This window comes from Crocodylus siamensis, chromosome 1 (genome assembly GCF_052110815.1).
Source record: "Crocodylus siamensis isolate JL-2025a chromosome 1, ASM5211081v1, whole genome shotgun sequence".
Lineage (NCBI taxonomy): Eukaryota > Metazoa > Chordata > Crocodylia > Crocodylidae > Crocodylus > Crocodylus siamensis.
This window is the reverse complement of record NC_143395.1, coordinates 328,851,517-328,865,580: the sequence shown is the minus strand read 5'-3', so window position 1 is coordinate 328,865,580 and position 14,064 is coordinate 328,851,517. Positions and strand designations below refer to the sequence as shown.

At 49.4% G+C, this 14,064-nt stretch overlaps 1 protein-coding gene across 4 annotated transcripts; it reads left to right on the top strand.

The window, feature by feature from the left end:
* The first annotated feature begins 258 nt into the window (after nucleotides 1-258).
* SLITRK5 (SLIT and NTRK like family member 5) lies at nucleotides 259-10,142 on the top strand. Of its 4 annotated transcripts, none has more exons than XM_090023667.1 (3): nucleotides 259-660; nucleotides 3,723-3,928; nucleotides 4,952-10,142. In XM_090023667.1, exon 3 carries the CDS (start codon nucleotides 4,960-4,962, stop codon nucleotides 7,849-7,851), a length of 2,892 nt encoding a protein of 963 aa, XP_089879793.1. In that variant the 5' UTR covers nucleotides 259-660; nucleotides 3,723-3,928; nucleotides 4,952-4,959; the 3' UTR covers nucleotides 7,852-10,142. The 4 variants fall into 4 exon arrangements, with proteins under 4 accessions (XP_089879793.1, XP_089879811.1, XP_089879784.1 ...); XM_090023658.1 differs by lacking the exon at nucleotides 259-660 and adding an exon at nucleotides 853-2,412; XM_090023685.1 differs by lacking the exon at nucleotides 3,723-3,928.
* The last annotated feature ends 3,922 nt before the right edge of the window (nucleotides 10,143-14,064 follow it).

Below are 14,064 nucleotides of genomic sequence, written 5' to 3'. Positions count from 1 at the left end.
AGCAAGGCCGGGAAGTCCGTGTCTCTAAGCGTTGAGACGCTGCTGTGTTATTCCCTTCCCCCCCCGAGCCCCTGCTTGTGCCGTGCGCCGGGCCCGCTGCGCAAGGCTCACCCTCCCCACGAGCAAGCCCAGCTCCGGCTGCCAGCCCCGGCGCCGGGAGAGCGCGGATCCGCCGCCCTGCGCCGCCACCTATCGGCCGCGCGGCCGCACTGCGCCGCCTCCCCCATGGCTGCGGCAGGCTCCGGAGGATGAGGCGGCCGGGCTGCTTCGCGCTGCCTCCCGCGGAAAGGGCTCGCACACGGCCGCGCCGCCCCGCTCCCCCGGCAGAGCCCCCCGGGACTTGCTCGGTGCCTGCAGCCCCCTCCCCGCCCTCTCCCCGCCCCGAACCGGGGAGACCCCGCCAAGCAGCGACCCCCCGGCCCCGGCGCTGCGTGTAGCCAACGCCGCTCGTCTGCCGCCTCCCCCTCCCCCTCCCCCCCAGCCCCGCGCGCTGCCCGCAGCAGTGCCGAGCCGCGCATGCAGCGGGGGCGCCCCGGGCCGGCCCCGGCGGCAGCAACGGAGGCTCCGGCGGAGCAAGCGGCCGGAGGAGCGGGGGGGCGGGCGCCCCGCTCGGCCCCTGCCACCATGTTCGGGGCACGCTGCAGGAGGAAGAGGAGGAAGGTGAAGCCGCCGCTGCTGATCGCCCGGCCTCGGCCCGGGGGTGCCCTGGGGAGGGGGGGAGCCGTGCCGGGCGGCGGCGCGGGGAGCTGGGACGGGAGGGGGAGGCGGAGCTGCAGCCGGCTGCCGGGCGGGGAGAAAGTTGACCTGGTCCGTGGGAAGTGGGAGTGCGGCGTGGGGGGGGGCGGGGGCTGTACGTGTGCGCGCGCACCAGTGTGTGTATGTGCACAGGTCTGTGTGTTTGTGCACACCAGTGTGTGCCTGTGTGTGTATGTGCACAGGCGCGTGTCTGTGTGTGGGTGTACTTGTGTGCACAGCAGTGTGTGCACTAGTGTGTGTATGTGCACAAGTATGGGCTTGTATGTGTGTGCACCACAGTGTGTCTGTGTATGCATGTGTACACCAGCGTGTGTATGTGCACAAGTGTGTCTCTGTGTGTGCCTGTACATGGGTGTGCACCACTGTGTGTACGCACATGAGTGTGGGGCTGTGTGTCTATACGTGTGTGCACCAGGATGTGTGTATGTCTATACGCGTGTGCACCAGTATGTGTATGTGCAAAACTGTGTGCGTCTGTAGGAGGGTGTACACTAGTGTGTGGAGGTACACGAGTGAGTGCCTGTGTGCGTGTGTCTGCATGTGTGTGCACACCAGTGTGTGTATGTGCAGAAGTGTGTGCTTGTATGTGTGTATACAGTAGTATGTTTCTCTGTATGTGTCTATACGTGGGTGTGCACCTGTGTGTATGTATATGAGTGTGTGTGTCTGTATATGTGTGTACCCTAGTGTGTGTTTGTACACGAGTGTGTCTGCACGTGTGTGCATACCAGTGCGCATGTATACACCAGTGGGTCTGTGTCTGTACGTGGGTGTACAGCAGTGGATGTGTGGATGTGCCTGTGTGTTTGAATGCGCGTGGGTATGTGTCTGCGTGTTTCAGTGCGTGTCTGTACGTGTCTACGACGGCATCTGTGTGAATGTGCCTGTGTATATGCCCCTGAGTGTGTTTGAAAGTGCGCGTGCATATGCTTTGTGTGTGTGCCTGAATGTGTGTGCGTGTGTCTGTACGTATGTGTGTGTGTTTGAATGTGTCTATGCTTCTGTGTGTGTGCAGCTGCTCCGGGTCCAGGCTGCTGTATCGGCATGTGCCTGCGCCCTGCCTGGTGCAGCTGCTTGACCATCATGTCAGCGAGAGGCTGAACCTGGGCAGCCTCCTCCTGCCTCCACCAGAGCCCCCAGCCCACCGCCCTCCCTGCCTCCCGCTCCCCACCAGCTTCCTCCCCCTTGGCTCTCTTCCCGGCGCCCCCCACTCACTCCCGCTCCTCGCCTCCCTCCTCCCTCCGGCCGCCTCTCTCCTCCCACCGCTTCCCTGCTCCCAGACCTCCCCCCTCGCCGCCTCCCGGAGACCCTCCGCTCGCTCCTCTCTCCCCCTCCCTCCCTCCCCGGAACACACACACACACACACACACACACACACACACACACACCGCTTTGTGGTAGTTGGGGAGAGCGCCGAGCCGAGCTGCAGCCCCCGGCCCAGCCGCCTGGCTGTGCGTGTGCGTGTAGCGGTGTCTAGGCGTGTGTGTGTGCCTGTGTGTGTGTGTGCTGTGGGGGGGAGGTGTTTGTGTGCATCTCTTAGCCGACCCTCCCGACTGCAATCCCCGCCGCCTCTATCCTGTGCCTGGGCGGCTCTCGCACCAAATAGGCATTTCGGTGGGTTGCAACCATGCCGGGGCCCTGGAGATTTCAGGCTAAGTAAGTACCGGGGTTGACTCTCTCTCCCTGCCTCCCTCCCACGTCTGTCTCTCTCTCTCTCTCTCTCTCTTTTTTTTTTTTTTTTTGTTGCTGTTGCTTCCCAGCCCCCAACCCCACCCCTTTGCAAAAAAAAAAAAAAAAAAAAAGCATTGCTTCCAACTCTGGGTGCTGCTCAGTTGGGTGGCAGTGTCCGGCTGCTGCTGCTGCTGTCGGCGGTACTGAAAGCTGCTCGGAGGCGGATGTGCAGTGCGGTAATCTAGGGTTTGAACTCTTTGGGGGAAAACAAATGCAGCCCTCCCCCCGCCCCTCGAAAATGTGATCCTCTCTGGAGATCTGGCGAAGGCACCACACGGCCATCACGGACGGGTTTCCGAGGCAGGATTGCCACCCTTGCTCGCAGCCCAGGCAACTTTTATTTCCTTGATCGCCCCCTCCCCCCAGCCCTTCACATTTTGGAGGAGGGGGAAGGCGAAGGGAAGGAAAATCACATTGATCTCCTTAACTAGGCGTGATTGAATTAAAGTTGGAAGACGCCGGGAGTTTAACACTGACCGGACACGTTTCCCAATGGCTTTTTTTCCTTTTTTTTTTTTTCTTTCTTTTTTTTTTTTTTTAATGGAAGAGCAGTCGCTTAATGGGCGAATGGATCTGATCGAGCTGAGCGAGAAGCGGCAAGGTAAATGCTTTAAGTAGGATTTTTGCTGCCTTTATGCAGTGAAGCCTTTTTTGCCTTCAGTCATTTCGAGCGGCTCTGACGTTTGGTCGAAATTCCCTATTGTGCGTGCACTGAGCCCAGGCTCTCGGTTCCCTGCTGCCTGCCTGGGGGTCCAGTGCCAGATTCCCAGCCTTGCACCCGCTGCCACGGGAGATGCCTTGCAGTCCTGAGACTTGGTTGGAGGGTGCGTTTCTCCACCCCGGAGTTGTGCCGGCGGGATTGGAGCTCTGAGGCTGACCAAGGAAAAAAATGCCATCCTGCTCCGAGAGCGCAGCGTTTGAGCCGGAATGACTTCTTGCTCCCCTCCACCACCAACGCACACAAGTGCACATATTATCTTCCCCAATGTTGTTCTTAGACAAGTAGAGGAAGCTTCAAGGAGACAGAAAGACTACAAGAGAGCAAAGAAATCGGATTTATTTTTTGGCCGGATGAAACTCGGGTATTAAATCATTGACATAGGTCAATGGTAGGGGTTTCTTTCTTTTTCTTTTTCTCTCTCTCTCTCTCTCTTTTTTTTTTTTGGTCTTGCTTCCCCTCTCCCTCCCCCCCCCCCCTTGGCTTTTAATCAGCTCGGATGTCTTCTCCCCTAAAGGATGAAGAGCATTGACAGCCATCGCTGCTTATAATCAGCAACTCCAATGCTTGGAGTATTGGCGATGAGAGATTTCCATGAAACCTATTTAGCTCTCTCCACTTCTATTAGACTAGTTTTGCAAAACGTTGGGAATAAACGGTATGTCAGATACGGCTGAGACTCCGAAGATGCTCCTCAGGGTTTACATTTTTGACACCTTTGGGGTGAGTGGCAAAAACGTCCCCTTTTAACTCTTTCTCGGGGTGTGTGTGTGCGCGTACGTGTGTGTGTGTGTCTCTGAGTGTGCGTGAGACGTCTTTTCGCTAGTCATTTATGCTCTGTTGTATTCAACTCATTTGTGAGCTCATAAACCTCGACTGAGGAAGATTACTTACTTGAGTAAAGGCGCAAAAACCAGCTGTTCCTAAAGAGAGCTGCTGGGTACATGCAATTGCGAGGTGGGTGTATTTCATTGCAATACAGGAGAAGTCCATCACCAGAGTCCCTTTGTGTGGGTGTGATTTGATTTTATTGTTTTTTTTTTTTTAACAGCCATCTACCTATCTATTTCCGCCAACCCTTTAGGAAAGGGGTGATTTAGAGGTTCCGTCAGGCTTCTTAGTGCTGAATGAAATCGCATTGCTGCCCACCGAACATTTCCCCTTGGATTCCCACCGAGACATTTCTAGCAATGGTTAAAAATAATCAAGGTAGCACCTTGGCTCTGTAAAAATAGAGAAAGACCTTAACAGTGCGCTGTTCACTGAAGAGGTACTGAAAGGAAGAAAGAGGGGGTTGGGTAATAGGTGAGGTGGGAAACCTCATAAAATGGTGCTTCTTTTCTCTTAAATTAGAACCGTGAAACTGAACTGACAGCCATTTTATGTATATTTATGGGGCTGGTCCTGAAAAAAAAAATCCGACGAAACACTGAAATGTGGCACATATGCATAGGAACAGAAGAGCTTCCAGTGTGACCTTATGCTTTAAAATACAGCAGACGTTTAACTCGCTAGGAGTTGCACATCAGCCTTTTAATCAGAATGAATGTCACCGAGTTTTACAGCCAGGGGAATGAGAAAGGACAGAGGGCTGAGTGATTAAAAGCAAAAAGAAAAAAAAAGCAACCCAACCCAAACCTAGCATCCTTTCCAGGCAAAATAAACAAGTGCAAAGTTTTGTGTCTGGTTTCTATTTCAAATCCTTAGCCTATCACCTTGTTTTCTCTTCTCTTCTTGCCCTCGTAGGAGATAAAATGTACGCTTGCTGCTCTACAGTAACTTTGGAACAGGACCTCAACAAAAAAATGCGTATCTGGATGCTGCAGACGCTAGCGTTTGCTTTAACATCGCTAGTCCTCTCGTGGGCAGAGAGCATCGAGTATTATGGGGAAATCTGTGACAACGCGTGTCCTTGCGAGGAGAAGGACAGCATCCTCACGGTGAGCTGTGAAAACAGAGGGATCATCAGCCTCTTCGAGATCAGCCCCCCACGATTCCCCGTCTATCACCTCCTGTTGTCTGGGAACCTGCTGAACCGGCTCTACCCCAACCAGTTTGTCAATTATACCGGGGCCTCGATCTTGCACCTGGGGAGCAACGACATCCAGGACATCGAGACGGGGGCCTTCCACGGGCTGCGAGGCTTGAGGAGGCTGCACCTGAACAACAACAAGCTGGAACTTTTGCGGGATGACACTTTCCTGGGGCTGGAGAGTCTGGAGTACCTGCAAGTCGATTACAATTACATCAGCGTCATCGAGCCCAATGCTTTCAGCAAGCTGCATTTGCTGCAGGTGCTGATCCTCAACGACAACCTCCTCTCCGGCCTGCCGAACAACCTTTTCCGCTTTGTGCCCTTAACTCACCTGGACTTGCGGGGGAACCGCCTGAAGCTGCTGCCCTACGCGGGCCTCTTGCAGCACATGGACAAAGTGGTGGAGCTGCAGCTGGAGGAGAACCCCTGGAATTGCTCTTGCGAGTTGATCGCGCTCAAGGACTGGCTGGACAGCATCTCCTACTCGGCTCTGGTGGGAGACGTGGTGTGCGAGACCCCTTTCCGCTTGCACGGCCGGGACCTGGACGAGGTCTCCAAGCAGGAGCTTTGCCCCCGGAGGCTTATCTCGGATTACGAGATGAGGCCGCAGACGCCTCTGAGCACCACGGGCTATTTCCACACCACCCCGGCCTCGGTCAACTCCGTGGCCACCTCCTCCTCGGCAGTGTACAAGTCCCCCCTAAAACCCCCCAAGGGCACCCGCCAGCCCAACAAGACCCGGGTGCGCCCCACGTCCCGCCTGCCTGCCAAAGACCTGGGCTACAGCAACTACGGCCCCAGCATCGCCTACCAGACCAAATCCCCGGTGCCTTTGGAGTGCCCCACCGCCTGCACCTGCAACCTGCAGATCTCCGACCTGGGCCTCAACGTCAACTGCCAGGAGAGGAAGATCGAGAGCATCTCGGAGCTGCAGCCCAAGCCCTACAACCCCAAGAAGATGTACCTGACCGAGAACTACATCGTGGTGGTGCGCAGGGCGGATTTCCTGGAGGCCACGGGCCTGGACCTGCTGCACCTGGGCAACAACCGCATCTCCGTCATCCAGGACCGGGCTTTCGGGGACCTGAGCAACCTGCGCCGGCTCTACCTGAACGGGAACCGCCTGGAGCGGCTGAGCCCGGAGCTCTTCCAGGGCCTGCAGAGCCTGCAGTACCTCTTCCTGCAGTACAACGTGATCCGCGAGATCGCGCCGGGCACCTTCGCGCCCGTGCCCAACCTGCAGCTGCTCTTCCTCAACAACAACCTCCTGCGGGCGCTGCCCGCCAACCTCTTCTCGGGCCTCAGCCTCTACCGCCTCAGCCTGCGGAGCAACCACTTCGCCGCCCTGCCCGTCAGCGGGGTGCTGGACCAGCTGCGCTCCCTGCTGCAGATCGACCTGCACGAGAATCCCTGGGAGTGCACGTGCGACGCGCTGGGCATGAAGCTGTGGCTGGAGCAGCTGGGCAGCGGCGTGCTGGTGGAGCCGGTGCTGTGCGAGGCCCCCAAGCGCTTCGCGCAGAGCGACATGCGGGGCATCCGCGCCGAGCTGCTGTGCCCCGACTACTCGGACGTGGTGGTGTCCACCCCGACGCCGTCCTCGGCGCGGGGCCCGGCGCGGCCCACCCCCAGCCCCCCATCCTCCGCCGCCGCCGCCGCCGCCGCCAACAGCACGGCGGGCGGCGGCGCCCTGTCGCCCCCCGGCGGCGGCTCGGCGCCGCACGCCTCCTCCTCCGTGCCGCTGTCCGTGCTGATCCTCAGCCTCCTGCTCGTCTTCATCATGTCCGTCTTCGTGGCCGCGGGGCTCTTCGTGCTGGTCGTGAAGCGCCGCAAGAAGAGCCGCGGCGACGCCGCCAGCGCCAACCACTCCGACGTGAGCTCCTTCAACATGCAGTACAGCGTCTACGGCGGCGCCCCGCACCCGCACCCCCACCACCCGCACCACCACCACCCGCACCACCAGCAGCCGCCGCCGCCGGCCCCGCAGCCCCAGCCCCACGCCGCGCTGCCCAAGGTCAAGACCCCCGGCGGGCACGTCTACGAGTACATCCCGCACCCGCTGGGCCACATGTGCAAGAACCCCATCTACCGCTCGCGGGAGGGCAACGCGGCCGAGGATTACAAAGACCTGCACGAGCTCAAGGTGACCTACGGCCACCCGCCGCCGCCGCCCCCCCCACCGCCGCCGCCGCCGCCCGGGGGAGGGGGCGGCGGGGACGAGGCGGACGCCGGCCGCAGCCCCGCCTACAGCGTCAGCACCATCGAGCCCCGCCAGGAGCTGCTGCCGCCCGGGCCCGAGGCCGAGCGCTTCTACCGGGCCGCGGGGGAGCCCGAGAAGCGGCCGCTGGGCGCCCCCGGCACGGCCCTGCCCGACTACCCCAAGTTCCCCGCCGCCTACACCTACTCCCCCGGCTATGACCTTAGGCGCCCCCACCCCTACTTGCACCCCGCGCCGGGGGACAGCCGGCTGCGGGAGGCGGTGCTCTACAGCCCCCCGAGTACTGTCTATGTAGAGCCCAACAGGAACGAGTACCTGGAGCTCAAAGCAAAACTACACGCAGAGCCGGACTACCTCGAAGTGCTGGAGAAACAGACCACGTTCAGCCAGTTCTGAGCAGCCCCCACCCCCTACCCCCAGGCACCTCCTCCTCCTCCTCCTGGAGGGTTTGTATGTAACCACCTTCCACACGCGCACACACACACACAGGCTGAGCCCCTTCCCCTCCTTGCCCCCCACCCCCCTGTGTTTCCCCCCGCCCCCCCACTTGGTTTTGGCTGTAGAGTGAAGTGCCTTGGCACAGGATTTTCACTGGAGACTGCCAGGGCGCACGTTCTTTCCTGCCCCTTCTGGAGTTCGTCCTCGGTTTCCCCTGGTGTAGAAAGGGGGCACAACACTGGGTGCCTGCATGTGGCGGAGAACGGAGGGGGTGAGGGGTGGGGGGCAGAGCGGGGAGGGGTCTCTTCCCAGCCACAAGTACAAAACAAAACCCAACAACAACAACAACAATAACAAACAAACCCCCTTTTGTTTCTGGCATCGCTTCCTTTTCTTTTCTCTTTGGTTTGAAGACGTGCAGCGCACCTCGAGCCCTTTTTAGCCATGGGTGAGTTGAAAAAAAAAAAGGCTTTTACAGAGAGATTAGCACACCCCGACTTTAATACAAGGTTTCCTTTTTTTAAGAGGATGTGTTTGTATGCTTTCTGGACTTTTGAATTAAAAAAAAACAAAACAAAACTATATATATATATCTATCTATACTTACATATAGATAGATATATATATATAGATATATACTACGATCTTTAAAAGGATCACCTTAGATGTGGACAAATCATTACAGAGTGCAGAGATATATGATCCATAACTGGTTAGTGAAAATAACTTATTGATGAAATATATAAAAAAAGAAAAAAGTATTTTATTGTAGCACCTATTTTTATATGCACATTGGCATTTCTCTTTCCTTCACTGTTTTAGGGTCCAATCCTGCAAATACTTACACCCGTGAGGACTCACGAAAAGTAGTCTCAGGAGAGGACCCCATCCTGCAAATGCTTAAGCACATGAACAACTTTATTCGTGTGAGTAGTCCCTTAGATGTCACTGGGTGAGCCACAAGTTAAGATACCTGCCCCCAAAATTGTAGGGTCGGGGCCCTGCTCTGGGCTGTTGGTCTCGCAAATAGAATTACCTGGTTGTTTAAGTGTTTTTCAGGATGGGGTCGAAAGTCTGTGAACTGCTCAGAAGTGTTGCACTACATTTAGAGCTTTATTTCCAAAGCTGACGTGGTACCAGGAGGACATTTGAAATCATTAAAGTTAATTTTAATTATGACCAAATCTTAAAAGACAATCTAAGACACACAATCTGGTCAGGATAAATGAATATCGTGTTGCTCTTTTTTAAGGATGTAACTACTAGGAACCTCCTGCTAGAGCAACTAGCTGGACTAACTAGTGAGGGTGATGTGGAAATCATTGATTTTAGCAGGAAAAAAAATGTTACTTTTCATTAGTCAACCAAAATATAATGATTTGACTACTGTTGTAGCCAATTTCTGATTGTTTAGTCAAATGCAATTGCACTTGTACAGATCCATGTGTATACTGGCACCTTGAAAGACCAAATGATGGACTGTACAAATCTATAGACAATGTCTTTACCCCTTTGGGCAGCAGGCAATGACAAGGATATTCATAAACGCGGCATCACTGTAAGATGGGACATCTGGTGTCTCATATGTATCCCAGCACATGTAATTTTTTTAATAGTTTCTGAATAAACACTTGATAACTATTTCAAATGGAATAACATGAAGTAATGATTCCCTGAAGTTTAAAATTTCTTGCCAAAATCATCTGTTCATATGTGAAACTTTTTTTACTGGCAGTCAAGTTTGAGCAGAAGAGAACTGACAGTTTTAGGCATAACCCATTCGTCTTTAGCTTATTTTAAAAGTACAATATACTGTAATCATCAAGACACATGACCTGTGTCAGGGATTTTTACATTGCTGTGTGTTTAACAGTATAGTTTCATATTTACATTTTTCCCTCTTTAAAGTCTTCATTTAATATATGGAACAGGGTAAGTGATATTTCATACACATTTTTATTGTTCTTCACTAGGTTATCATGTGTGATATTGCTTACACAAGCATCAACTAGTACGCTTTTTTTGGAGAAGGGCTCTGTTCTATTCTGCTTTCCCTACTGATGTAAAACATATCGCTAGAATGACAAAACCGTTCTCTTAGCCGTTCAGGATGAATGTTATGCTGGGGTGTGCTCTTCCCTTCCATTATTCCCTTCCCCACCTAAACAAAACACAACAAACATATAGGTATGATCATACAGTATTCTGGGCAGGTTAGTGTAGTGGAATGTGGATTTTAATCTAGGTCCCGAGAGTCTTCATTTGTCCCAAAAAGGAACAGCACTTGATGTATCACGTATACTCTTATTACTCAAGTCAATGAGAGATGTGAATTCCCAGCTTGGAGGTCTTTCTCCACGCTCTGCTCTCTGAATCATTGCTGAAGCTAGTGGGCCTGGATCTCTCAGTTACAGTGATGTAAATCAAGAATGATTCCTTTGAACTCATTTGGGCTACACTAATGTTAAATGAGAAGAAAATCAAGCCAATTGACTTGGTCATTGACTTAGAGGAGGTTTTCTTAGTAAAAACTAAATGGTCAGATCCTGGAGATAGTAAGTAACCCTTGAGGTATGAAACATTGTCTCTTGTACGTCCAAAATCCAGATTAATGGGAGTTTCTAGTTCAGTCTGAATACAGGATCGGGTTCTTAATGTGAAACGTACAATTTAAATGGCATTCTGCCACAAAGAGGCAGCATCCACAAGTGAGTTAATGCACAGAAACTGCTAGGATTTAAATGAAACGGGTGGTAGAAATGCCTAAGCTGCCTTTTTATACTGATGCTCCTTATGCTGCCATTTCTAATGGCAATAAAGCTATTGCCTCCATATTTTAGTAGCACAGTTGATATTTGGTACAGGGGAAAATTCTAAAGGTCCACATACTAAAATCAGGATAATTATTTTAAAGCTTTTCTATCCACTTTACCAACTATATAGCAGCCAAAAATGAAAAAAAGAAAAGAAAGGAAAAAAAACCCAGCTCCAATGTTGGGAGAAGAAAATTAAACAGTAATGATTACCCTTGTACACTGTCTTGAAAAGAAATCCTTGAAAAGACACAAATGAAGGAAAAAAGATACTTTACTCCATAATTATCTTGAAATACAGCTAAGAGGGCCATTTGAGAGCTCAGATTTTAATGGAAATGGGATTTCCCATTCAGAGGCTATAATGATTAATTGTCTTCAGAAAATTGTAGGAGGAAATAATAGGTAGGAATGTCTGATGACAAAAATAAATGTATTTGTGCTTTTAAAACATAACATTTGATGAAGAAAAAATATTTTTATGAAAATATGACCTCTGTTTCGCTAACAAGATCAGTGAAATTTTCTGCATGATGATATGCTGAGTTAGTGCTCACCAAAGAAGTAAAAATGTCAGAGAAAAATGTATTGATCCATTTTTTAAAAATAAGTACTAACATTTTTGTTTGAAAATTGTTTTAGTTGGATCATTTAGTTTGGTTTTCTCTCCTCCCCCCAATGTTTTTCCCTTTTAGCAAGTAAGGTTGAGTTTTCTGAGATGAAAGAGCTAGGTAGCTATATATTTGTTTCAAAAGTGTGGGACTGTCCACGATAAACGAAGAAAAAAGAAAAGCAGAAGAGAACTCTGATTTCTAAAAATAACACATGGACAGTAGTAATATATAACATTTATTTATAAAAGCAAGTCTAAACAAAAATATTTTGTAACTTCTTTATGTAGTTTCTATATTCAGTATTGTGACATTTGCTTAACTTACGCAGTGTCCTTCATACTAAATACTGGTCTGGGAGTTTCTTTCTTTTTAAGTGGTTTGGTTTTGGTGTTACATACTTTAATCCTCTCTTTGATAAAACAAGCTGGACTTCAGTATGCTAGTTCTAGAGGATGAACCCTGTTGGTTCTAGCCATTTTTATAGACTGGTTTAATACCAAACATTGTGTCAGTTTTGTCATCAATTAAAAATCTGCCATGAGAAAAATTTCTCCTTCTATACTTACAGGGCCTAATCTTGCATATTTTTCTTACATTGATCTCCTGCTGACTTCTGAATTTTACACGAGTAAACATGTAGAGGTGGAACTTTAAACAAGTATGTTTAGTTCTGTATATGGCCCATCTTTTGTTTACTGTGACAATTGTCACTCAAGAGTATTCTTGTTAGAAATGCGTATTAGGTCATGTTCTGATATCCCTTCTTGATTCACAGTTTAGCTCTGATTGGAATGAATAGTAAATTGTTACTCAATGTGAGTGAAATATCAGAAACAAGCCCAAATAAAATATAGAAAACAAATCTGGAAAAGCAGTGGTAGTTAATACAATTCCATGTAATATGAAACTACTAGGTTAAATGCTATCTTATGTAGGTAAACACCTTAAAATGGACCTGAAATTATTACTATGCCTTACATAAGCATTACAAATTATAATGAGGTACAATTCCTTTGTGGCTATAAAGGGTTGTTTTTTGTAAATCTATTGCATGCCATAGTAATGGTCTATCAAAAATCATTTATTCCATGAGAAAGAAATTCAGCATCCAGGGCTATTGATAATTAATAGTATTAAGTGCAAAATCTTGGTCCTGTAGACTTTGTGAAGCATAGCTTTTTTGACCTATACAGCCTGACCAACCTCCACACCATCAAAGAAGCTTAAATGGATACTGGAGGGTATCAAGGCTTGTAACGTATTTTGTAGGAAAAAGTTCAGGGATCCACAACAACATAGTGTGCATGGTCACTTAGAGGCTGGGGGATCACATTAGGGTAAGCAGGCTCCTGTGTTATGAGGATGCAGGTTCTGGAGAGACTGAAAGAACTCATGACTGAGTAAACATAAGTCCATTGGACTGAAGACTTCTGCGATAGGGACCTGGATTTTTTATGCTTGTTCAGTTCTTAGAACATTGGCACGACTGGGAAAAAGAATGGAAATAGAGAGTATAACAGGAATGAGAGAAAGACACTCCCATAAAAGACAGCGTCCCAATGGTATGATAATTTGGTTTGGCTATCTCATTTTAGGGAACTCCCGCTCTCTTCCTGCAGCAGTTCCACTAGCAAATACAGGCCCTGCACAGAGGAGAATGGGACCATAATTCAGAGGATAGTTGGGGTGGGATTATGAGAAGCAGGGGAGGCTGTGAGCTCACATACATAATCTCCCTGCCCTCTTCAGTAGCTCTGCTCAAGTACTCTCACGAAGTGAATATGAGTCCTGCTTAAATGCCTTCCTATAGAAACAGTCAGCGGGATATGTATTCCTCTATTTGTCCATCTGTCTATGTATAAATATCATACTAATATATGTAAGATAGAGCCTTACAATTTCTATTGCTTTCATTTTGTTTTTCATTATTTAGACGAGTCTCATAATAACTAGTGGTGTGACAATACTGCAAACATGCTATACAGAGCTGTGTTAAAATGAATGTTTATTCTTAAAACATTGAACAGAATAGTGTCAGAAAGCACAAAGAGACACATTTAGGTCCTAGAAACTAGAAACATTTAATTAATTGAATTTCAAAGGGAATAAAATGCAATGAAGGTAGTAATTAAATGGTTATCAAATTAACTAATTAACTTACAGAAAATGGGCAGGATTCTGCTCTTCATTGTACAAGTATAATTTTGAAATAACTCCAGTGATTTAATTGGAATTATTGCAGATTTTCAGTAGTATTATTGAAAAGACAGTTACCCTTCTATTTCTGAAATAAGCCTTTCTTAGTATTATTATTTTGTAAATGTAAAGGGAGGCATTTAAATATATAGAGAACATTACACAACTGTAGTTTGGCAGTGAGCCCAAAGCTTACCTACATAAATTTGGAATTTGTTGGAAAATTAACAACATTTTAGCATTTCACATTCAATTTTAAATGTGAAACCCTATTTTAATGTAATATTCGCCATCTGTATAGGAGAACTCTTAATTGATTTCAGTGGGGAGTTCCGTTTAAAAATAGATGAACAGATATGTTCTTTGGGTATGATACACCCTGTGAGTTAAAGAAAGATATTTAGTTAATACTGTGTACTTGATCCCAAAGTCCTACCTTACATAAACTGCTGCTGAGAAAAACAACTCCCCCATATGTGCTTTTGTCAGTCTGTGAGGGCTGCAGCAGGCAGGAACAAAGCATATATATATATATATATATATATGTA